Raw genomic sequence first — 25717 nt, 5'->3', positions numbered from 1 at the left:
TTTTCATGATAAAGCTGAAAGCATACATGCTTACCCAGAAGAGTGAGAACTAGAGATACTTATCTAGAGCGAAGTGATAAAATGCTAACTTTTGCAACTGAAGTGGCTTCCTAAGAGCCATTTGCTTCTAATTATTCTCATGTAAAGCATAATAGAATAGTAAATACAGATAATTAATTACAAACATTCTGAGTTTGTTTCCCTAATTTTAAAATTCTCTTGTGGTTTTAATTAGGTGAGCTGAGACAAACGTGCTAAGAGACCTGTGGAACTGTTATTGTTTTCTGTAGCTTGCTCCCCTGTGGGCTTTTTCAAACTCACTTCTGCCCACGGCCCATGGCTATCATTTAACATTCTATGATGCACTCAAATCCAACTTTACAGCAGAGAATTCTTATTCTTTAACAATTCTTTGGAAGATGCTCACCTTCCATTCAGAATGCAACTATTTACTCTCTGAACACTTTTCTAACACTGGAGCTCCTAAAATCCCAACCCCAGTTTTTTTGACAGGCAATGCCCTGCTAAAAGTCTACGAACACACAAACAACTTTTCTCCCCTTTTCCTGGATTGGGGGGGGGAAGGGCGGGAGCAGCAATGTCCCCAAAATGGGCTGCTCTGAGGATACAAACGCAACTACTCCAGTGTCTATGACAAGTGACCATCACATCCACACCACCACTAGTCTCCCACTAGCATCCTCTGTCTGCCACTCCTGCATCACAGCAGGACTTAAGACTCGGGAGACAAGCTTCCTGCCGACAGTGGGTTTAAGTGGGAGGGGTTTGTGCATTGGCCAATCCCACTCTCTCATCCCAGCCAGCCAAATGACTAACTGGTACAGAAACCTGCAGCAAGCAGGGTCACTGGCTTGGATGCAGCTATTTGACCCATAGCCAGGAGCTAATTTGTCACTTTGAGAAGTTATGCTTCTCTGCTCCAAAGGATAGCCACCTTCACCATTTAGTCTATGGCTGGGACTATTTATCCATGGCTGAGGCATGGTAGGTGAGTGCTAGGGCACATCCATCCATTGTGAGCTGACATACTACACCTCTGGGGCCCAGGCTGCCTGGAGATCCTTTACATGTTTAGCGGGTGATGGTGTTCCGGCACAGAACATGAGATGTATCTAATGCTGTGTGTTGTGTAGTGTGATTGCCTTCCTCTTCTTGCTTCATAGCCAGCAGCCAGCAAGCTTTGGCGAAAGGAACACAGAGTATATAAATCCTTCTTGCTGGTACATAGGGTACCAAGCTCAGGTCAGGGTAACCTCCATGGTCAGGACTCTCTCAGTACCTCCGTTCTGGCACCTGCTGGAAACTGATTGCACCTTGAGTACACATGGAAATCAGTTCAACTCTCAGTGCTCCATGTTTGGTTAACTTTACCAATTAGATTAATTCAAACAGCATAGCATGTTGGTAATTAAAGATTATTATTTTTGCAGACTCTGCATCTTCTCTCATTTTATTATGTTCAATAATCAACACTTCAGTAACTGCAAAGAGATGTGGGGGGAACAAAGCTGTTCAAATATTTTAAACTTACTGTAACACTAATGCAGTGTTTGGAAGGTGGTGGAGGGGCAAGCTTCATTTTCTAATTTAAATCTATTTTTAAATGCAAATTAAGTCTATATTTGTCAGCAAACTGGAAGAATTTAAGGAATGATTGTAAATAGCGAGGGATTTATTTTTGGAGGGGATGGTGAGAGACCTGGATAAACTGCCATATTTTTCTTTGTAAAGTATCCTAAACTGCTTGAGAAAATGCCTCGGTCTCCCAAGGGAGGAGGGGGAAAGACCTTTTATATACTACAGTAGAATTTTCTTCCTTCACCTAGTGTTAGACAAACAGTTACACACAACTATTCTCACAAGAATTTGGCTGTGTTATATTCAATTTACACTTTGAATGAAAAATGCAATCCATTTCATAATCCAATTTTCATTGAGCGATAAACCCACCTGAGCCAGTTCAGAGCTGCTGAGGTGCCCGTCACTGTTTATATCCAAGTACTTAAACATGTCTTCAACTAACAAGCGCTTCTGGGATGTTCTGTCCTCTACAGGGCTGCTCAGCTGGCTGTGGTGATGAGCTTGAAGGTCCAGGAGTATGCTTTTAAGACGGCTGTAGTCTGCCATTGTGCAAGTGTCACCTAAAACATAAGATTGTATTACTTGACCATGTATTTTTACCTTGATCTGTGTAAAGGACTGAACTTCTAAAGGGAAAAGTAAGGCACAATCAAAGACAGTCTGTCTGTGCAGACATTAGCTCTCAGATGCTATGCTTTAAGGAGATCCTATAGTCATTCCCTGTTGTAATAGCTAGCATTTTTAATAAATCCTACCTCAAGGAAGCTCTTAAACATGTTCCCATACAGATAACAAAGTTCTGATTAGCAGCTACATTACGCCTAATAATCTCCACCCATATTAGATTATATTCCTACTATATATTCCTTAACAACACTTATAAAATAAATACAGACACCCAATGATAAGGAAAAATAAATTCTAGCAAGCCTGAGTTTACAACACTTTATGATCATAAATAAATGCCACTCTAGAGCCCTGCACCATGTAAATGGTGGCATTGCCCTGACTAAAAACTGTACGGCTTTTTGGCAAATGAGGCATGACACACACTGTGATAGTAAGTATTTTATCTCACTGGCAACGTGCTACAAAAAAGAGAACCTTACATCCATCACAAGCTGATAAATTGGCCACCGGGAAAATAATAGAAGGTGACAACCTTAAAGACCTAAATGCATCTGGGGTTCATGGCACTGATTGTACCTATCACCCTGCGTGGAACTGAAGCAGAAAGTGATCGTGCTAACCCCTGAGATACTATCCAGTCCAGGGCCAGATTTTGCTTTCAGTAAAAACGGTGGCCTCAATGTAATTATTCTGGAGTGACATTGGTGTATTTGAGCAAAGAATAAGACTCAATGTTTATGACCTAGAAATTCCTACTGAGGCAGCATTGTAAAAGCATGAAAGGCAGTTCTCCAATGACTTCCCTCAGTGTGAGTCTGGAGAGCATCTTACTCTGACTTAAGAGGCTTATGACAGAGGTTCTTATTCAGTTTAATTCTAGACATCAGCTTTTAAAAAACTTTTTAATTTAAGGCCCATTATTGTCCTTTTTGGGGTCTGTTCCTAGCACAGGCGGAAATTGCTTAGGTAGATCTGGGGTGCATCAAGACAACAATAACTCAAAGTAAATCTTCTTTCATAGAGAAGAGGCTCTTTCAGGGACAGATTTTCCATCCTCTTTGTTGCTAGATTGCATCGTTTGATTGGTCACTTTGATGGGAGAAAAAGACAGGAGGAAATAAGGAGCATTTCCCTATCTGTCCCCACTCCAATCAAAACTGGATTAATACTACAAGGTGGGATGTATTTCTTTGACAGTGGACACATCCATTCAGAATATTTTTTGGCACCTCTGTGCTCAGAGCCTCTAAAAATACCATGATTCGACTAGATGTAAGGCATACAGGCAGGACCTACCTTCATTGCTTCAGGTGGCATTTTCCAATCCATGTCCTAGAGAGATCCATGCTGAGACTAATATCAAGAAGATACTTTGGATCCCTCTTCCCCTTCTGTCAACCCCCTACATTTTCTGAAAGCCTCTCTCCCCCCATGGATATAGACCACTCCACACCTGTCATCAAACTTCCTGCAGTGACCAGGAGGACTGCTGGAGAGCGATGCAAAGAATTCCCTCTCCTTTTTGTTATCTCCACAGAGCTCCTGGCCCTTCCTCCTTTTAATCTAGGAACGAGAACTGAATTTACACACACCTGTTTACCCTGTTGTGCTAATACTGGGTTGCCAATTTTCTCTTTTGCTTATTTATATTTACTTTTTCCAACATCATATCAACTGATTCCCATTCTGAGTGGCACCTAGATCTCTGTTTCTTTCTGTCACACATTTAGTTAGAGAAAAATCAACTGCCTTACCCATTGTAATCAAACAGTTTTGCTATCCTGATATATTTTTGGCTTTTGCTACTGCAATCATATTTTTTCCTCTCCAGTGTTCCAGATGAATATCACAAGTAGGGAAAATAAATCTGTCTGGTTTGCTTCCAGATCTGTTTTTTAAATTTATCTTATTATTATAGGTGGGCCATTTGTTGATACTGATACTGAGTTTGCCCAAACAACCATGTCTATAAGAGTCATAATCAGTTCCTTAGTCATTCAGGGCAGGGTTTGCATGGTGTGAAGTCTCTGAAGTATAAATCCACATAGTGAAAACCTGGTTCAAAGCCCACTGAAGTCAATGCAAGTCTTTCAGTGGACTCTGTGTCTGGTCCTACATTAAGAAGATTGTATAGCTGCTTCATTCATTGAGGAACATCCATCCTTTGCACTCACTGAGGCAGGGGCCCTGGGGTAAAAGTACTAAGGGATCATGTAAATAAATACTATATCATAATGCATGTGCATAAGAGGGCAGAGTTAAGGTCACATGGGAAATATAAATGTTGGCATTACCTAACATATGAGTGCTTTGAATATTCGAATATAATTTTTGTATGTAATTAATTATAACAACTCTTTACTCATCTATAATGCCTTTCATTCAGAGATATCAGACTGTTTAACAAATATTCATTAATGAAGCTTCGCAATGTCCTTGTGAGGCCGGTTAGTGTTCTCATTCTCATCTTACCATGGGGGCACACAGAAGTTAAGGGTCAACTGCTGCTCCCAATGAATTCAATGAGCCTTTATCATTGACCAGGGCCATCCCCAGCTATTCTGGGGCCCTACGCAGCCCCTCCCCCCTGCGGGGGGGGTTGCATGTGGGGCCCCAGGTCTCTGGGGGGGTGGGGCAGGCCTCTGTGGGAGGGTGGGGCTGGCTTGTAGGGCGGGGGGAACCCCCCCCCAGCACTCACCAGCGGCACGGCTGGCGCTGGGTTGCTGCACTTCCCACCGCCATGAGTGCAGGTCCTGCCCTGCTGCACTCCTCAGGGGAGTGGGGGCAGGGCTGGGGCGGGGCCGGGGCCACGGGCAAGAGGTGCGGCAGGGGCTGGAGCAGCACACCGCTGCGCCGGGCACCAGGAAATTTGGCGCCCCGCATTTCCTGGTGCCGTACACAGCTGCGTGCTTTGCGTCTGGGTAAGGACAACCCCGTCATTGACTCTTGGGGAGCTGGCAGGCTAAAAACAGTAGCATAGCTGCAGCGGCAGGAGCAGTGGCATCACGTACAACCGCCTACCGGAGCCCCATAGGTACGTACTTGGGGCAGCTAACCCACGCTGCTGCCCTACTGTAACCACGCTCCCATGGTTAGCACGCCAGCTCAAGAAGAGTACGTCTACACGAGCAGGGATATCACCTTTCTGACAGTGAGGCAGTGGCAGAACTCTTGAATCCCGTCCCTGTGCTCGAACCATGCTTCTTTCCCATTTATTAATCTTAAAATTCATAAACTTTCTGGCCTAGACTTAATCACCCTAGAATGACTTGGAATTTGGCAACAGATCACTGAGCCATTACACCCCTATTTGCAAAATTAATTTGCTGTGGCACAGCGCCATGAATGCTGTGACTTGAGCCAAAAAGAGAGCGCAGATACGTATATAAAGAAACGTTATCATAATGCGTCAGTGCAATCAGATATATCAAATCCGAAAAGAATGGGAACACTGTACCACAGTGCCATTCTTATACCAGGAGCTTGCTCTGAACATGTTGCCAGATGAAGCAGAGCAGACATTTACAGGGAATGAGTGTTTGAACACAAACACCATGGGGGCTGGCATATCTTGCCTTTGGAACTCTTTGGAGCTAATTGGATGCTTCATTTGTTGTATAAATACCACTAAGCAATTAGACTCCTGAATAACTGGGTTGCTGGAAGGGATCTGCTGGGCAGAGAGCTCACTTCACAACCTCACCAGCTATTGACCCAATGTAATTTTTTACCCTTCCGTATGTGTTCTCTATCCCAAGGAAGTCTCATCTACTCAACCTGCTGCCATGTTTTTAAATGATGCTTGTGCCTACACCTACCCAGCAACCATCACTCATCCACATGGTGCCCCTTCCAATTATTTACGTGCACTGCTGGGCAGGTATAAAAATCAGAGCTGCATTTGTGACCAAGATGCGGGTGTGCACAAATTTCAGTGGCACATACATCACTAGGATTTTGTAAAGCGGTTTCTACCTGCTACCCACTCCTTCCTCACTGTCCAAGCAGCCACAGTCTTAAGTGGCACCCCATCACTATTTTTCCTGTAGATACTGCAAGTAATTATCAGATGGAAATGTAACAACTCACCACACCTCGCCTCATCCTTTGAAAAGCCCATCCCCGCCGACATGGTGCTTGCTAAAGTATGGTGTACTACAGAGATCTGAGCACACACAGGATTTGAAACTCAGCCCCTTAAACTGCAGCACAGATCAGTTCCAAAACACAACACAAACCACAATGGAGACCAGAGATGGACAAAGTCAGCAACAGCCACTAGCAGCAACTTCCAGAGGCTTTGCAAATCCTATCATATCCAGCAAAAGGCATTTAGAAGAGCATCATGTTGCTTTTACTTCCACTCTTGCTGCTGCTGCCATGTCCAGTGTGGGGAATTGTCCAGCAAAGATCTGCCCTGAACAGTATTATGGTGTCACGCTACTGAGTACTAACCAAAGAGAACCAATATTATTGAACAACATCATAGCTGCATTATCCTTTCCTCCAGGTTAAAAGAGCACAAACTGATCACAAGGATAAGAACAAACCACCACCACCACCAGTGTCATTTATCATCACAATCAGCAGAATGAGTAGCAAACTGCACAATCATTGGGGAAAAGGGGAAATTATGGCATTTTTAACTAAAGGAACTGGGGCAAATTCCTATCCTTACAAACAAAACTATGGCATCTTTGATATTGACATCTAAGAAACAGAACTGCATTTTTAAGGCCTCGCCCACTTAGCTATCATTATTTCTTCTACAATGAAGAATTCAGTATTACATTTTCATAGCTTATATCACTGTTACAGGGCAAACTGTGCTTTAGACTCCTTGTATTGCCTCTTGAGAACACCACTTTGGAGATAGGGTTAATTAAATTCACCCCTCTCTGGACATGAATCATGCAGTTCAGCCACTCTGGAATGGGATACCTGGCTGTCCAGTGCCCCATTTCCCAACTGCATGAATGCAACAGGCCCTATTGGGTTTGGCAATACGGTTGACAACTTTCTAATCGCACAAAACCATATACCCTGGTCCTGCCCCCTTCCCTGAGGTCCCGCCCTGCCCTGAGGCCCCTCCCCTGCTCACTCCATCCCTCCTCCTCCTGCTCTCCCCCATCCTCACTCACTTTTACTGGGCTGGGGCAGACAGTTGGGATGTGGGAGGGGGTGAGATCTCCAGCCAGGGGTGGGGCCATAAATTTGGGGTTCCAGATGCAGGAAGGAGCGGGCTGGGGCTGGTGTTTGGTGTATGGATATGGTGAGGGCTCCAGTTGGGGGTGTGGGCTTTGGGGTGGGGCTGGGGATTAGGGGTGCAGGAGAGGGTTCAGGGTTGGGGCAGGGGTTTAGGGTACTGGAGGGGGTTCTGACTTGGGGAAGGGGGTTCAAGGCGGGGGCTCCAGTTGGGCAGCGCTTATCTCAGGCGGCTCCCAGAAGCGGCTGGCATGTCTGGCTCCTAGGCAGAGGGGCAGGGGACTCAGTGCACTGCCCGTGCCTGCAGGCACTGTCCCCACAGCTCCTATTGGCTGCAGTTCCTGGCCAATGGGAGCTGTGGAGCCGGCACTCGGGGTGGGGGCAGCGTGCAGAGCCCCCTGGCCGACCCTGTGCCTAGGGGCCAGACATGCAAGCTACTGCCAGGAGCCACACAGAGCTAGGGAACCTGCCTTAGCCCCATTGACCAGACTTTTAGCGGCCCTGGGCGTTCTGGTCAAAAACCGGACACCTACCAACCCCATCTGGCAACAGTAAGAGATTCTCTTCAGAAGCCTGTGACAACAGAAATTTGCAGTGACACAGACCCTGGCAGCAGCTTCACAAGGAAGCATTATTTAGTCATTCACCCAAAGGCACAAGGCATGCAGAGCGAAGGTGTAGAAGATATACTCATTGTTGTGCCCCTCCTGTGTTTGTCGCCCCTCTGCTGGCAGGAGCTCAGGCCATCTGGTGCTTTGTCTCTTCCTGTAAGTTGGCCCTCTGACCAGGTCGCTTAGAGTCTCCCCCCTTCCAGGGTAATAAAAAGTTCAATGAAAATCTAAAATGTATTGAATTTATAGCAGGCCTTCAAGCCTGGTCTCAACTCAGTAATCCCTGCCCCTTTATTCACAAGGCTTATACCACCTTTCCTGGAGCGGTTGGTAGAACCCAGGCTCACCCTCTCCTCTGGGTTCCAGCCCAGAAACACTGTGCTAAGCAGCTGAGGTCTGCTTCTTGTGATCCCTCACTACTCCCTTGGGCTGCTCCTACCTTTGCTTGTTTGCAGGAGTCTTTCACAAAATGGTAAAAACAATAACCGTTTATTGCATATTTCCCCTCACCTCACTCTTAAACTTTTCTTGAAGGCTTTGGTCCATTTAATCTAACCCAGTCATGTCCATCTCTGGGTTGGTATAAAGCAGACTTTCCTTCTCAAGGCATGCTCTCTCTGGCTCTGTGTGTTTCCTGATGCTCACTGGGACACACACACACACACACACACACACCCACACACCCACACACCCACACACACCCCTTAGCTCACCCCCTTCCCTTCTCTAGGCCAGGGATCCTGTAATGCAGCAGTTCTCAAACTTCATTGCACCATGACGACAAAAATTGCTATACTATCCCAGGATGGGGGAGCCCTGCTGCCCCGGGGGCAGGGCAAAGCTGAAGCCCAAGGGCGCTGGGAAGGGGGCATGTAACCTTAGCCCTGGGCAGTGGGGCTTGGGCTTTGGCTTCAAACTTTCTCGGCCCAGGGCCAACACCAGCCTTGGTGACCCCATTAAAATGGGGTTGAGACTCACTTTGGGGTCCCAACCCACAGTTTGAGAACCCCTGGTCTAATAGTTTATTCTTCTTCTTTGATCCTAGGCATAGCCTTAGGGAAAGTAAACAATTCTTAGTCTGGATGGAGTCAGGTGTGGGGATTCCCCAATAAACAGCTTTTCTATTAAGAAAAGGAGTACTTGTGGCACCTTAGAGACTAACCAATTTATTTGAGCATAAGCTTATGCTCAAATAAATTGGTTAGTCTCTAAGGTGCCACAAGTACTCCTTTTTTTTTTGCGAATACAGACTAACACGGCTGTTACTCTGAAGCTTTTCTATTGTTTCCTCAAGGATTCTTCTCTGTGTCATTGTTTTGCTTTTCCTGCTTGGTTGCTTTAACAGCCCTAATTGGTCTAACTTCACAGCCAGTAACCATCATAAACAGAAACACAGAGGCATGCACCATATGGATGAAAAATGATACAGACATTTCCCAATTCTCCATTACATATAAAGAAATTATAAAGAATGTTTATTAAAGTACAGGGGCAACATGAGGCTCCTATCCTCACATCCACAGGTACAACACCCATTGTATTCCAGGGCAGTTCACATTAGTCTGTTGGAGTCACTCCTAAGGATCTGAAGTTAGAAGTGGACCCAAGAAGCATGAAATATTTTATTAAAGTTAGAGATCAGTTTGAAGCAAACAACCCTAAATTTTGTGGATTTTCTATATCCAAACCTCAATCCAGGTCCATCTTGCAAATGCCCCTCGTCCTTATAACTGGCCAAACCAAAGCCCTGGATTCAACCTCCTCTGAGCTCAGGATGTCCAAAATCCAGATTCTGATCCACTTTTTGTAGCTTGAGCCTATCTCTAATTAAAATGCTACTTCCACTGTTCTCCATAGACCAAACTCCTCCCTGGTGTGACTAAACTGAGTTACACCAGGCAAGACTTTGCACCCATATACTCAGTGGAGTGCCAAGGAAGGGATAAAAAGAAAAGGAGTACTTGTGGCACCTTAGAGAATAACCAATTTATTTGAGCATAAGCTTTCGTGAGCTACAGCTCACTTCATCGGATGCATACTGTGGAAAGTGTAGAAGATCTTTTTATACACACAAAGCATGAAAAAATACCTCCCCCCACCCCACTTTCCTGCTGGTAATAGCTTATCTAAAGTGATCACTCTCCTTTAGTGCATTTATCCCTCACCACATCCCTCTGAGGTAGAGCAGTGCTATTAGCTCCATTTTACAGATGGGCAACTGAGGCAGAGAGAGATTAAGTGACTTGCCCAAGGTCACACAGGAAGCATGTTGCTAAGCAGGGAGTTGAACCCAGGTCTCCCAAATCCCAGATTAAACCACTGGGCACCCTTCCTTTCTGATACTCTACATCCTAGCAATGCGGTGTCTATAACAACTGCATGCAACTCACCCATATACAACTCTTCTGCAAGCTCTTTGGATTCATGTCTCACTCTCTCGAGTCAAAGGGGAAATGCAGACCTGGTGCAAGTCCACTGACATCAACAGAGTTGTACTCACTTGTGCCAGGTTTGAATTTGGCAGAAAATGTTTCACAAAACATTTCACGGGTGCTTCTCAGCAATTATTTTGCCATTTTCAATCACTCTGCGCATTGGCAGAACACGTTGGGAGTATGTGCTGTCACTGTTTTCTTATTATTTCTCCTGTCTACACTGTAACCTGGAAAATGTTACTACTTCAGTAGGCTTTGCCAGTCCTGATTTCATGGCCTGTTTATCAAAGCTATTCAGGAGTTGCTCTGAGATTCATTTAGCTCTGCAAGAACATTACAGTGTGCAGCTGTGAAAAGCTTACAGTGCATCAATTATTATTTGCTTTAAAAACTGACTCCTTTAAAATATGTGCTTGAGTCAAAAACTCCAGAAGATTTTGGACAACTTGGATTCAGATGTCAACTTTGCCACTGAGGACTATTTCAGTAATGGGCTGAACCGGAGTAGCCTATCTGAGCACCTCTGAAATTTGTGACTCGGTCTTGCTTCTAAATATTACCTAACAGGAGAGCTTTGAAGCAATTCATACACTATATATGCATATACTACAACTAAGGACTGATTGCTAAGACTGAAAGCTGTTCAGGGAGAAAAGTCAGTAGAACCAGCTTGATACTCAGACACTCAAAAGGCATAAGGCACCACTAAATCAACTGAAAGCATTAAGAAGAATTATTTAAGCATCAGTAATTGCTATAAATTATCATTGCTTTAAGTCATTTCCCTTAGAGACATTCCGATTAAACATGTCCTGATTAAGTAAAGTGTACACTATTAGCTTTAGCATCACAGAAACTGAGAGAAAAGGAGACAAGGAGAATGTGAATTCTGTCCCGATGGAGCATGCATAAGGGGCTAATTTTTAATACTATTACTGAACACAAGAGGACAGGACAAAAAAGAAAGAGTTGATCAAACCATATGAGCCCCAGAGGACAGCTTCAAGTGCTTTGCTTTTTTCCAGATACAGGAAGAGGGAACAAGACTGAGTGAGTACTTTTCACTTTCTAAATTAACGTCGTGTTTGGAAAGTTACCAGATAGCCAAACTAGAGCCTGAAATATTCCATTATCCACGGGACAGGTACAGCATGGGCCGGGAGCAGTACCTAAAACTTCCCCCACACCTTGTTTTTAGTCTGATTAGCTGAAATTTAGAAATGAAGAGTCATTTTGAACAGGAAAAATGGAATTTTTCCTTTCAAAAATGTTGAAGCAAAACCTTTGAACAGTTTTGAAAAAATATTCTTAACTTTTTTTTTTAAGTCAAGAAATTCACTGAAACCCACCCTGTTCATAAATGGTTTCAGTCTCCGTGAACTGGCATTTGTCAATGAAAAATTCCTGACCAGCTAGCTCTAAAGGGGAAGCACCTACAGGGTATAGGAAGTCTGCTCACATTAGTTGATAGGGGTATGCCCACCTTTTGTCAAAGAAGCTCCTAAGACAGAGGTGCTTCTGGCATCCCAAAGCACCTCAATTCACAGACAGTGGTGGTGGCCAGAAACACTTTTTTCCAATCGGCCTCTGGCCACGAGCTTGTGACCTCTTCTCTGAAGTAAATCTTGTCACTGTTATCCAGGTTTTTGTGACCTCCAGTGCAATTCAAGACGTTGATGTATAAAACTGTGCTTGGTTTAGGTATTGGCTACTGTTAGGATATAGATATTCAGGCCTGTCTGCAAAGGCCTGTACTTTAAGAATTTAGGTATATTCTTATCACTTGTCTAGTTCTAGAGGTATAAAAGAAAGAATCAAAATCACTGTCTGCTGGTGTAAGGGCCTTCTCTCACTGTGACAGTCTGAGGCCCTGTTCTTAGGCTAAGGCCTTTGGCTAAGCAGCAGAGGCAGCCATAAGCTAGGAAGCGAACAGTCACATCCTCCCATTCCAAACTAGTCACATTGAAATAAGGTGCTATTGGGCTGTTAGGCACTATCAGGACAGGACTGTATTCCTATCACCTCCAGAGAAAGGGAAGTGCCTAGAAAATGTAAAAGGAAACTTAGTTTGATAGCATCCTGTATGGCAAGAACTCACTTATCAATAGCTGGGATGTGAAATCCTCACTTCTGTATTGTTTTGTCATTATCGTTCCCACTTTGCTATTGTTTGTCTGTATAATCTCTGTCTGGTTCTGTGATTGTTCCTGTCTGCTGTATAATTAATTTTGCTGTGTGTAAACTAATTAAAGTGGTGGGATATAATTGGTTACATAATCATGTTACAATATGTTAGGATTGGTTAGTTAAATTTCAGGAAAATGATTGGTTAAGGTATAGCTAAGCAGAACTCAAGTTTTACTATATAATCTGTAGTCAATGAGGAAGTGAGTGGGCGTGGGTGGGGGGATGGGAACAGGGAATGGGGGTGTGGAAATTGGAATCATGTTTTGCTAAAGGGGGAAATGGGAACAGGGAATGGGGGTGCAGAAATTGGAATCATGTTTGGCTAAGGGCAGGAATGGGAACAGGGACACAGGTGTAAGGCTCTGTGGTGTCAGAGCTGGGAAGGAGGATACTAAGGAAGGAAACTGGAATCATGCTTGCTGGAAGTTCACCCCAATAAACATCGAATTGTTTGCACCTTTGGACTTTGGGTATTGTTGCTCTCTGTTCATGCGAGAAGGACCAGGGAAGTAAGTGGGTGAAGGAATAAGCCCCCGAACAGCTACCTTAGTAATTATTTCTCTTTCACTATCTCTCATGACAGCAGATGAGAATAGCTGAGGCACATTTGCTAACAGCCACTAGGTTTGAACTTTGGAAGTCTGGAAGCAAGATATTTTTGGTCAACACTCCCTACACCTCTGTAATTTTGTTTCCCTGATGGTTTGTCAAAGAATTCATTGTTCATCTATTTACTCAGCTGCAGTCCCTTATATACATGACTAACTTCACACACTGATAGTCCCACTGACCTCATGGGACTACTCACCTGTATAAACTCACTCACATGCCTGTTTGGAGGACCGGGGAGTTATAACCTAATCAAACCTATTTGTTAATAAGGCACCAAGTATACCTATGGCACTGTATTATAGGGGAAGCTGGTAATAACTCCTATGTTTAGGCTGCCTAACACTTTCCCTTATAAAGGATTCTTGAGTCCTTTTAGACTCATAGATTTTAAGGTCAGAAGGGACCATTGTGATAATCTAGTCTGACCTCCTGCACATTGCAGGCCACGGAACCTCATCCTCCTGAAATAGACCCCGAACCTCTGCCTGAGTTACTGAAGTCCACAAATAACAGTTTAAAGACTTCAAGTTACAGAGAATTCTCCATTTACACTGGTTTAATCCTGCAAGTGTCCTGCGCCCCATGCTGCAGAGAAAGGCGAAAACCCCCAGGGTCTTGGCCAATCTGACCCGGGAAAAAATTCCTTCCCGAACCCAAATCTGATCTGTTAGACCCTGAGTATGTGGGCAAGACCTGCCAGGCAGATACCTGGGGGAAAAAATTCTGTAGTAACTAGAGCCATCCCAATCTAGTGTCCCATCTCCAGAAGTTGGGAATTTTTGTTACTGACGAACCACATGTCATTGTAGGCAGTTCCATCATACCATCCCCTCCGCAAACTTATCAAGCTCAGTCTTGAAACTAGTTAGATTTTTTGCCCCCACTGCTCCCCTTGGAAGGCTGTTCCAGATCGTCACTCCTGATAAACTCTCACACCTGCATTGTTTGCAGCAGACCCTTGTTATTTGCCCGGGGAAACCCCTTAGTTAGGGTAGTGCCTTTTCCTTATCCCAAGAAATTCCATTCAGCTTTTGTTGTGAAAAATACTATTTTCCTTCTCTCATGTACATTTCTCAAGAAAACTTCTTTCGTCCGCATGCCAGAATAATAACTAAGCACGCCAACTTTCTATGACTAGACACATGTCACCGTCCAAGCAACTGCAGACACTGGACTGGGAACACCTGGGAGCAACCAGAGCAGCTGTAGGAGGGGTAGGGTGGAAGCGAGTTAGTTTGGGGTGCCCTCACTCCTAGACCTGTTACAGGACCCCACTGGGGATGTCACATGGGGCAGGAATCACGCTGGGCTCCCTGTCCCTAAAAGTTCCCCCCTGGTGCTTCCCAAACCCAACACCTGGCCCCAGCACTTCATTTCCCCCCGTCTTTGAGGGCACAATGTGGAGCTACAGCTTCCTTTCTAAGAGAGAGCTCGGCCAAGTTCCCACACAACCAAGTGCATAGCCCCAGAAACCCATCCCCTCAAATGGGACTGGGGCTCCTTCAGCCTTAATTGAGATCCCTTGTGCATTATGATGCTATCTCTAAATATATGATCACACACTACAGTACTTGTTCCCACAGAACTCTGATCTTATTCAGCACTCCGCAGGAGGAGGCAGAATTAAGGCTGTATGGGCAACCATCAGTCTGGGATTTTCTAATTTTTTACTTTGTAACCTAAACACTGTTCTTTTAACAGAAAGAAAAGGAGTACTTGTGGCACCTTAGAGACTAACCAATTTATTTGAGCATGAGCTTTCGTGAGCTACAGCTCACTTCATCGGGTGCATCCGATGAAGTGAGCTGTAGCTCATGAAAGCTTATGCTCAAATAAATTGGTTAGTCTCTAAGGTGCCACAAGTACTCCTTTTCTTTTTGCGAATACAGACTAACACGGCTGTTACTCTGAAACCTGTCTTTTAACAGAGTTTTTTAAAAAAAAACACACAAATAAATACACTTAATAATAAAACCATAATAAAAGATTCCATGTGCTCCAACTCAGGCGGACCATAATCTTTATTAAAAAAAAAGTCACCTTCCTCATTTAGGCAAATTTTCTGTAGCATCCATGTCGCTTCTAAATATTGCTGCTCATAAAATGCAGAGGTAATGTCATCTGGTAGTAATTCTTTGTACAATACTGTAAGCCTTCTCCAGGGATAGCTTGCATGTTTTTTTCTTCCCATGATACGAGATACCAGGGGCGCAGAAATGTCTTTGTTTCCCTAGTACTGCTGGAGATCAGTCTGTTTACCTTCTGCGAGCTGTGCATGCTGCTTACAAGGATCTTAAAAGAAATTGCTTATGACTTTCAAATAAATCCCACACAAGGTGAATCCCCTCCTGTGAACTTTGGATAAAACCTTGGCATATTTGCCAAGTTCAAAGACTGGGATTTCTGGCAAAAGTTTAGATAAACAATCTAAATACCTACTTATCCTCCAGGAACATTCTGAAATGACACTTCCACCCCCAATCCCAGCCTCCTCCCTGCAGCCTGTGCTGATGTTGCATTACTTGAGATGAAGCCGAAAGCGAAACACACTGTAAAATTAACATAACATAGAGAAGTCTTTAATTTCTCTCTTACTTTCTATGGGAGATCTTTGAAGAAACAAGTCCTTTTTGTCTGTTTAAAGCACTTACAAAGCTTCTGATGCCTAGCCATCCTTAGAATTAGGAAAACCAAAAAAACAATAAAAAACAAAACAAAACAGAGTATTAAGCTCCGATTGCAAAAATGCTGCAAATAACACCTGTCACATTTACATGTTCCGTTCACTCAGAGCTATTCGGTTTTTTGCTATGTTTTTGTAGCAGCTGCACAATTCATTCTGTTTATAACTTCTGCAAGCTTTGGCAGATAAAATATTGATCAGCCTGCCAAGAAACATAGAGTGTGATTCTATTTTCATGTCAGAACTTGGTAATGAAGTACATTTATCAAGCCAGTCCTTTTTGTGAAAGGTCAGTGGTGAATGTGGCTAAATTGTGATGACACCTCATTAATCTAGCTTCCACAATAATTGCCCCCTTTTGAAAACTGTAGTCCAGGTTTCTGTGAATTGTAGCAGATTATTACAGTGGGATCCAAAACCGATCCTCGATTCATTTTTGAGTAAAGGCAGATAACAAGGAAATAAGAACTTTGGCAACTAAACATCCTTCAAAGTAACATTTTTAAAATAAAAACAAGGAGGGAAACGAAAGGCTTTCTTTGATGGAAAAACCTAATCTTGCTGCTAAAATATTATTCTGCAAAGGGCATTATAATGTGGCGCTTTTGAGAAATTTACCTGCAACTTAAATGTGAAGAATGATTTGATTCATAGATTCCAAGGCCAGAAGGGACGGTGACCATCTATTATGGCCTCCTGGATAATACAGGCCATAGAAAGTCCTGAAAATAATTTCTAGAGCAGATCTTTTAGAAGAACATCCAATCCTGATTTTGAAATTCTCAGCAATGGAGAATCCACCAGGACCCCTGATAAATCGTCCCAATGGTTAATTAAACTCACTATTACCTGCAGTCTGAAGTTGTCCAGCTTCTGCTTCCAGACAATGGATAATATTATACCTTTCTCTGCTAGACTGAAGAGCCCATTATCAAATATTGTTCCCCACATAGGTACGTAAAGACTGTAATCAAGTCACCCCTTCACCTTCTTGTTACGCTGAACAGATGGAGCTCCTTGCATCTACCACTATACAGAAAGTTTTCTAACTCTTTCATCGAAGGCTAACCCTCTGAACCCTCAGCTCTTCTCTGAATCCTTTTACCAACACCTTTCTTGAATTGTGGACATCAGCGCTGGACACAGTATTCCAGCAGGAGTCGCACCAGTGCCAAACACAAAGGTAAATAACCACTCTTTTCTTCCTCAAGCTTCCCCTGTTTGTGCATCCAAGGACCTCCTGAGCTCTTTTGGCCACAGAGTCACACTGGGAGCTCGTGTTCAGGTGATTATCCATCACAATCCCCAATCTTTTTCAAAATCACGGCTGTCACAGTTCAGAGCAACGGCACATGTATTTCCCCTCAGTGGTCACTTTCAGGCTTCCAGCTCTCCAGCCATTGCCTCTCTGAGTGGAGACCCACGTCTTGCTCCTTTCTGTTTGGGGTATTTCCAGGCTGCACAGTTCCCTGCCTTCACTGTGTTTTTCCCAGCACAGACAGGCTACCCATGGAGACCTGCTTTCTCTTCACAGATAGTTAACAGCGGTAATTGCTACAGTTAAAAGTTACCACACTGCTAGGGTTGTCACAAGATACTGTCACATGATGAAACCTCCAGGAATTATCCAACAAAGTTGGCAACCCTACACACTGTTCTTTCTGTGCAAGCCTATTTTATTCTTAAGGTAAATACACCTCAGGGAAAATATATTAAACACAATAAAAGAACCTACACACACTAATACGCTTAGCAGAGTTCACCGTAACATGGATTCTGGCAGGAGCAATCCTTCAAACCTCCCCACCCCTTCCACTTACAGGGATTACTTGTGGTCACAAGTTCATCACAGCTTCAGCTCAGAACAAGCACTCAGTCTTATGGGTCTTCAGTAGGCCCAGTCCTTCCACCCTGCCTAAAGATCAGAGTCCTCTGTGGAACAGAGGTCCTGTCTATTTGCTGGAGCAGGAGGAAAGCATTGGACCAGATTAATACCTTGCTATTTAGCCAAAACCCTTTCTTTGTATGTTGTCTCTGGAGAATCCAGTTTGAACTAGTATATGCATCTCTCTGCAGTGGGTGGTTTCAAAGATACATGCAATGCCACAATAACACATACACAATTCCATTTTAATGTTCCTAGATGCATTCATTTAGTTTCAGAGTAACAGCCGTGTTAGTCTGTATTCGCAAAAAGAAAAGGAGGACTTATGGTACCTTAGAGACTAACCAATTTATTTGAGCATGAGCTTTCGTGAGCTACAGCTCACTTCATCGGATGCATACTGTGGAATTGTATTAAAACACATATTGCTTGCTTGCGCCCAGCTAACCAAGTGATTCAGATTGATCTGTATCAGTGACCCATCCTCTTTATTATTTACCACTCTCCCAATCTTTGTGTCACCTGCAAACTTCATCAGTGATTATTTTATGTCTTCTTCCAGGTCACTGATAAAAATGTTAAATAGCTTAGGATCAAGAACTGATCCCTGCAGGACCACACTGGAAACCTACCTGCTCAATGATGATTCGCCTTTACAATTACATTTTTACCTACTGGTTAGCCAGTTTTTAATCCATTTAATGGGTGCCATGTTAATTGTATATCTTTCTTATTTTTTAATCAAAATGTCAAGTGGTACCAAGTGAGTTCCAAAATGACCCATGTGCAGCTCCAATGCTTAACTTGAACTTAATGGGGCTACTTCCAGTCTGTGAATTTAAGCATGTGCATAAGTATTTACAGGATCCGTGCCCTAAACTAGTACAGGCTGCTGGATCCATTCCAATTTGTATCCACAGAAGTAAGACATCCATTATAGTTAGTTGCCAGAACCAGACGCCGTCAAAGTCAATGGCAAAATGTTCAGTCTTGTCAGGATTCCAACTAAGAAAGTGCAAAGGTGCCTGATGATTCAACTAAGAAAAATACAAAGTTGATCAAACTTTTTTTGAACCTCAGAAAACACAGGAGATGAGGAGATGTTTTCCTGGAAATATGTGCTAATTCTTATTTTATCCAAATCAAATTTACTCATCCCTACTTGTAGTAACAACGTGCTTAATTTGTGCCGGGGCTGAGCTGGGGCAGTCCATAGCCCCAGCACCTCTGGGTTTGCTGTGTCAGTTATGAAAGTAAAAAAATTGCTTGAGCCCTGATCCCTAATTGCTTGAACCTGGATACCTCTTTCATTACAAAGTAAGCACTGTATGCAACCTAGAAGGTTCAAATGGCAACACACAACTTTATACCCTTCTCCTAACCCATGCTGCAATCTACCTTTATGTATTTGCACGTTTGTAGCTAATCCTAATTCAGTACAGATTCTTTTGTTGCCTGAAGCTGGTGCGCTAGGATTTCATGATTGGGAATCACATTAGGAGCCGTCTGCCTCTAGCCAGCAAGGTGAATTACACATGATTATTTATCGGCATGCTCAGCTGTAAAGCAATTGAGAGTGCTGTATTTGGCACCGCTGCAGTCAGATATTTGCCCTTAACTGCAGTATTGTGCTAGTGAAGGAACTCTGACCTCAGCTATTCCAAGGGTGAAGCATAACAACAATACTTGAAGACTCTACAGAAGGTGAACTCCAGTGGCACTAATTTTCAGGGCAACCCTTCACCACCACCGAATGTGGTAATAAAGAGGTGTTTGGAAAATGTCATTTCTAACTAAGAAGGCAATGGGAGGGTCATTTAGTTGTCCTTTAGTTGTCAGTTACTTTAGAATGCATTGGCTGTTTTAGGCAACCTGTCAGACGGCAGAACCACAGCTCTTATGGTAATTTCCTAGCTTGAGGAGCAAAAACACTGCAGAAGAAAACAACACTAAGAATAGCATTGTTTTCTTTTCCTTTTATAAGTGGGGAACAAAAAGAAGTGGTTTTTGCAAACTAGTCCTTCAACTGATAACATCAAAGGCATTTGAGGAAGGGCCCATCTCGTCAGTTGTTCTGTTCAGATTTTGTCCAGTATTTTGGCAACTAATCCTACAATGGGGAAAAAAAAAACACATTTTTTCGACAAAGGTGGAATTTTGAAATTTTCTATTCTTATATCCTCACATGTCACTAGCTTTGCCTACTAGGCTAATCCAAAGTGAAACACACTTCTGTAAGCAGGATAAGGTGACATACTGTAGGCTGTTTTATTGTTTCTTTTATAAATCATATTAAAATTTGATTATCTGATGGAAAGGAAATGTCAAAGACCTAAGGCAGGAAGCGTTAACAAAATCCCTAATTAAAATTTTACAGAATCTGAATTTATTTAAGAAACATTCTAAATTTCCTTTCCATTTATGGCCAAATTGTCAATGGGCCATCTGAGTGCATAAAAGAAATCAGTATTATTTGCATGCCTATGATTGTAAAAATTTGGCCCTTAAACATTAGGTTCTGGAATCTGACTAATCCGATTACACGAACTCTTTAGTTCTAAGAATACACTGATCTCAGTTTTTATATTGCCAATGGCTGACTCTACCAGTGTACATGTTAGGGAGAGGAAAATAAGGGATGATTTGGGGGGGGGGGGTTTCTTATAAATACTTATTCTCCACATACAAATGCCCTACAACTCTCTTTCTACCATCTCCTTTTATTTATTATTATTTACTCTTTTTTACATGGTCAGATGGGTGTATCCTTTCTTCTCTCTGACTGCCTCTGTGTAGTCATGAGGGAAAAGCTTTAAGACCCTTAAACGGGTCAGCAAAGAATAACTTGATCAGCACTCCACTGGAGACATCTAGCAAAGCGCCAATATACAGCAGACTCTAGAGTCCTGTGGTAAATTCAGAGCTATCTTGCAAAGTGGAGGACCCTTGTAAACTTTGAGCTTCTTTCAGCTGTGGGATTTGCTGGGTCTAAACATTGCCTCTGGGGAAACTGGTTTAGAAAAAATGAAAAGTGACCCAAACCTCAGTCTAAGCAAAGCGATCATTCGACACCTCGATTACTTCAGATACATACTTCCCATACCAGATCAGTGTCCATTTCTGCTTCAGCAAGCCATCCCACGGATACCACTGCTGGTTGTCCACAAAATCAATCAGAGGCTTTGAAAAGTCCTTATTGACATTGATGGGCTATCTTTCATTCTTGTGTGTTCTGCTGCTTCTCTGGACACAGAGCTATGTATTGTATTCTGAGTATGGCTCAGCCAGAGAAGCGCTTGAGCACATTCAAACCCTCTGAAACCTTGCAATGAATTTTGGGTCAAGAATATCCAAAAATGTAATTACCTCCTCATTTTTATCTTTGAAATATGATTCTGTATTCATTTCTAAGAACAAGATGGCTACTATTATCATTAAGCCAGTAATATGCTCTGCATACACAATCAACATTTACTTTTTGCTCATTTGTTTATTTTTTGACACCAGGATTCCTGCACTGTATTTTTCAATACATAGATGAGCAAAACTGCACAAACAAAACAAAATAAAACTAAGCAGCTTTTTATAAGTATTTATTTATATCATATTCTATAGTTAATTATTGAGGTTGCAGTTTAACTGAACACCTGGCCTTTGCATGCATAAAACGATCAATAGAATAAGCTCCCTCAAAGCACTCTCTCCTATTCCTCAAGTACTTGAAAAAGGATATACGTTATTACTGTATTTTCTTATGGAATTTTAGGACAGTGATAATCCATGCCCCTTCCCACAAAATCAAATAAACAAATTATTGTGAGATAAAGGCCTCAAATCCTATAGAGTGATGATAAGAGTTATTGGCATGGCAGTGTGCACACTACAGGGGAGTTAATTGTAAAGCCCACTGTGTTATGCATTAATTGGCCAGGATAAACTCTGCTGGCAAGCACTATAAGCTCCCTAGTGGCCACTAACGTAGCACTGTTTCAATCAGCGTTACAGTAACATGCACTAGGGAACTTTTAGTGTATGCCAGTAGGGTCTACCCAGGCCAGTTAGTGTGCAACATACTGGTCCCCTTAGAATTCATACCCCTTTAGTGTGCACTGCCAGGCCATGTGAACAAGCCCACAGTTACTGTAAAATACAGGACATTGTTTTACAATAACTATATTGTAGGCAACTTCACTGCAACATTTATACAATGTCAAACAACGTGGCAAATAACCCAACACACTGCTGCTGAAATCAAATAAAGCCAAAGACAATGATCTCTACCATCCATACACAGTGCAAGTTTAAGGCCCTACATTGGACATTTAAGTAGAATTTGGTTAATTTTAAAATGCTCCCATTGCAGTATGTTATCTGGCAGTCTACTTTACAAACCATTAATTCCCTCAGAGTCTAAGTACCTATTTTACTCCTGCTTTGAATTTGCATGTTAGCTGTAACTTTACCAGAGTTACACTTAAGAGGACCAGATGTTTAACATAATGTAAATTCATGAACAGTAGCAATCTTCAGCTGCTGCTACTAGAAAAATGCAAGTAACAAATAAATACCAAAACTAACTTGCCAATCTTAAAGATATTTTTCAGTTAATGCGATATCCATATTTTTCAGATAGCCATATTTTATAAAGCGGCAGAAGAGTGCACACTGAATAAATCAGGGAAATAGAACAGAATGTATATGATAGAATGGCTGCTATTAAGCACTGGACATTTACAACTTGAAAGAGTTAAATTTACCTCAGCAGCAGTGGTTTCATTTGATCACCAACAAAAGGAACCCATCCATTGCTCTTGGAGTTCTTAAAATACATTCAAATTCACAATGTTAAAATATATAGTCATTGCAACAAATAAATAAACTCTACCTCTGGCTGAAACATCATAAACCTAAGTAAATGCTATAGCCCTCCATCTGCCTCATCTACAAATGCCCAAGAAAAGAGATGAGCTTTACAGCTTTCATGGAAAGTTAATGAATCAGGACTTTGGTTTACCAAAGGGAAAAGGGAGTTCCAGAGTTTATTATGGCAAATGTTCTGTAAGTAGAATTGAAGGTGCAGGGGTGTGGAATGTTTGAAGTAGTCCCACGGGACATGGGTTTCTGGGCAGCATGCAAGTGAGAAGATGCATGACAAATGCAATTTATCACATGCCTCTATCACCACCACATCTGTGTATCCCGAACTTATAGATTTTAAGGCCAGAAAGGACCATTACAATACCTAGTCTGACCTCCTGCATATCACCAAATGATTTCTGCATCAGTCCCTTGACTTCTGGTTGAGCTACAGCATATCTTCTAGAATGATATACAGTTTTGATTTAAAGACTTCAGCTGACAGAGAATCCTCCACATTCCTAGGTAAGTTGGTCAAATTGTTAATTAAAAATGTGAGCCTTATTTTGTGTTTCACTTTGTCTAGTTTCAGCTTCCAGCTGTTGGATCTTGTTTATCTACTACATTTATCTACTAGATAAAAGAACCCTCTACTGTCGGAAATCTTCTCCCCTTGCAGGTACTTGTAGATCATGATCAAGTCACCTCCTGGCTGTGTCTTGTATAAACTAAATATATTCACTATATGTCCCACTGCATGGCAGGTTTTCCAGACCTTGAATCATTCTTGTTATTTTCTCAAACCCTTCCACATTGTCGACCATTCTTTTTTTTTAAAGTATGGATATGAGAATTGGACACAGTATTCCAGTACTGGTTTCAGGAATGCAATCACATCTTTCAGGTTCTATGCAACTTCCCGCTGCTTACACATCCAAGGATTGTTTTAGCTTTCTTAGCCACTGCATCGCAATTTGAGCTTATGTTCAAAAAGATTCCACCGTGATCCCCAACTCATTTTCGAGTCACTGCTTTCCAAAATACAGCATCTGTCTATATATGAGAGTTAGTCCAATACTGCTAAAACAATGTTCATCCCAATTCCATATGGATGTTCGTACAGCTTAATATTCATTACATGCAATTATTCGCACCAATCAGTTTTTGTTAACACTAATATTTGGGAAATGACTGTTCTCTCTCCATCAGCATTCACACACAAAAAAGGGTATTCCTACTAACTACAGTAAAAGCTTTTTTATCCATGCCTCCACCTAGGAGAAGCAGAGACATGTCACTGCTTCCGGGGAGCCACGCAGAGCCAGGTAGAGAGCCTGCCAGCCCCGCGCCAACCAGACTATAAACTGGTTATGAATATGAAGATTAGAAATGCCAATTTATAGTGCTTTTAGTTGGTACAGGGCCAGATAACAGTTTTTACTGTACTTGTTATTCACTATCTGCCTTTTATTACTTATGCTTCTGTTAAAAATATCTCAGTAATGCAATCAGAAAGATGACCTGATACCATGTGATTTAGGTGCCCAATCTCACCCTGTGAATAAAGAATACTAGATCGTCAAAGTGAACAGTTCATGAATGATTCTTAGGCTTAGAATTTTTCATCCAAGCTACTCAGTGAATACTTGTGAATAACAAATACAACAACAGAAATCATGACTCTTTTACAAATGATTCACAAACAGAAATAAGGGACACATTCACTGCTTAATTTATTCACAATAACGAATTTGACCAGCCCTACTATTTATCCATTCCTTGATCCACATTCACACAAAAACAAGAGCTTATATACATGTACTCACATTACACAATTTTGTGTCTCTTATGCACTCTCCAAATTACACCTTCTCTTTAGGTTGCATTGTTTCTCCTTGCAAGCTAAATTTGTCATACCGCATCCTAAGACATAAAGAGCAGGGGGAAAGGGAGACCAAATGGGCTTTACATAATGAGACAGGAAAATGAGCTTAAAGAATGTCTAATTACTTAAGATTCCAACCCAAAACAAATTCACAGCATAATGAATTGATTCAATTATTGAGAAACAGTATGTTCATAGAATCATAGAATATCAGGGTTGAAAGGGACCTCAGAAGGTCATCTAGTCCAACCCCCTGCTCAAAGCAGGACCAATCCCCAACTAAATCATCCCAGTCAGGGCTTTGTCAAGCCTGACCTTAAAAACTTCAAAGGAAGGAGATTCCACCACCTCCCTAGGTAACGCATTCCAGTGCTTCACTACCCTCCTAGTGAAAACGTTTTTCCTAATATCCAACCTAAACCTCCCCCACTGCAACTTGAGACCATTACTTCTCGTTCTGTCATCCGGTACCACTGAGAACAGTCTAGATCCATCCTCTTTGGATCCACCTTTCAGGTAGTTGAAAGCAGCTATCAAATCCCCCCTCATTCTTCTCTTCCATAGACTAAACAATCCCAGTTCCCTCAGCCTCTCCTCATAACTCATGTGTTCCAGTCCCCTAATCATTTTTGTTGCCCTTCGCTGGACTCTCTCCAATTTCTCCACATCCTTCTTGTAGTGTGGGGCCCAAAACTGGACACAGTACTCCAGAAAAGGCCTCACCAATGTCGAATAGAGGGGAACGATCACGTCCCTCGATCTGCTGGCAATGCCCCTACTTATACACCCCAAAACGCCATTGGCCTTCTTGGCAACAAAGGCACACTGTTGAATCATATCCAGCTTCTCGATCACTGTCACCCGTAGGTCCTTTTCTGTAGAATTGCTGCCGAGCCATTCGGTCCCTAGTCTGTAGCGGTGCATTGGATTCGTCCGTCCTAAGTGCAGGACTCTGCACTTGTCCTTGCTGAACCTCATCAGATTTCTTTTGGCCCGATCCTCTATTTTGTCTAGGTCCCTCTGTATCCTACTCTCCAGCATATCTACCTCTCCTCCCAGTTTAGTGTCATCTGCAGACTTGCTGAGGGTGCAATCCACACCATCCTCCAGATCATTAAAGGAGAT

General features: G+C 42.6%; 1 protein-coding gene across 7 annotated transcripts in view; it reads right to left on the bottom strand.

Annotated features, from left to right (window-relative positions):
* FSTL4 (follistatin like 4) overlaps positions 1-25717 on the bottom strand; it is a 776177-nt gene that overhangs the window by 208817 nt on the left and 541643 nt on the right. For all 7 annotated transcript variants that reach the window (XM_073355595.1, XM_073355592.1, XM_073355594.1 and 4 more), the window contains one exon: positions 1972-2162. In XM_073355595.1, the coding sequence (XP_073211696.1) occupies positions 1972-2162 (191 nt within the window). The remainder of the gene's footprint in view (positions 1-1971; positions 2163-25717) is intronic.

This window comes from Lepidochelys kempii, chromosome 8 (assembly GCF_965140265.1).
Source record: "Lepidochelys kempii isolate rLepKem1 chromosome 8, rLepKem1.hap2, whole genome shotgun sequence".
Lineage (NCBI taxonomy): Eukaryota > Metazoa > Chordata > Testudines > Cheloniidae > Lepidochelys > Lepidochelys kempii.
The sequence above is the reverse complement of the archived record's forward strand: the minus strand, read 5'-3'. Positions and strand labels throughout refer to the sequence as shown.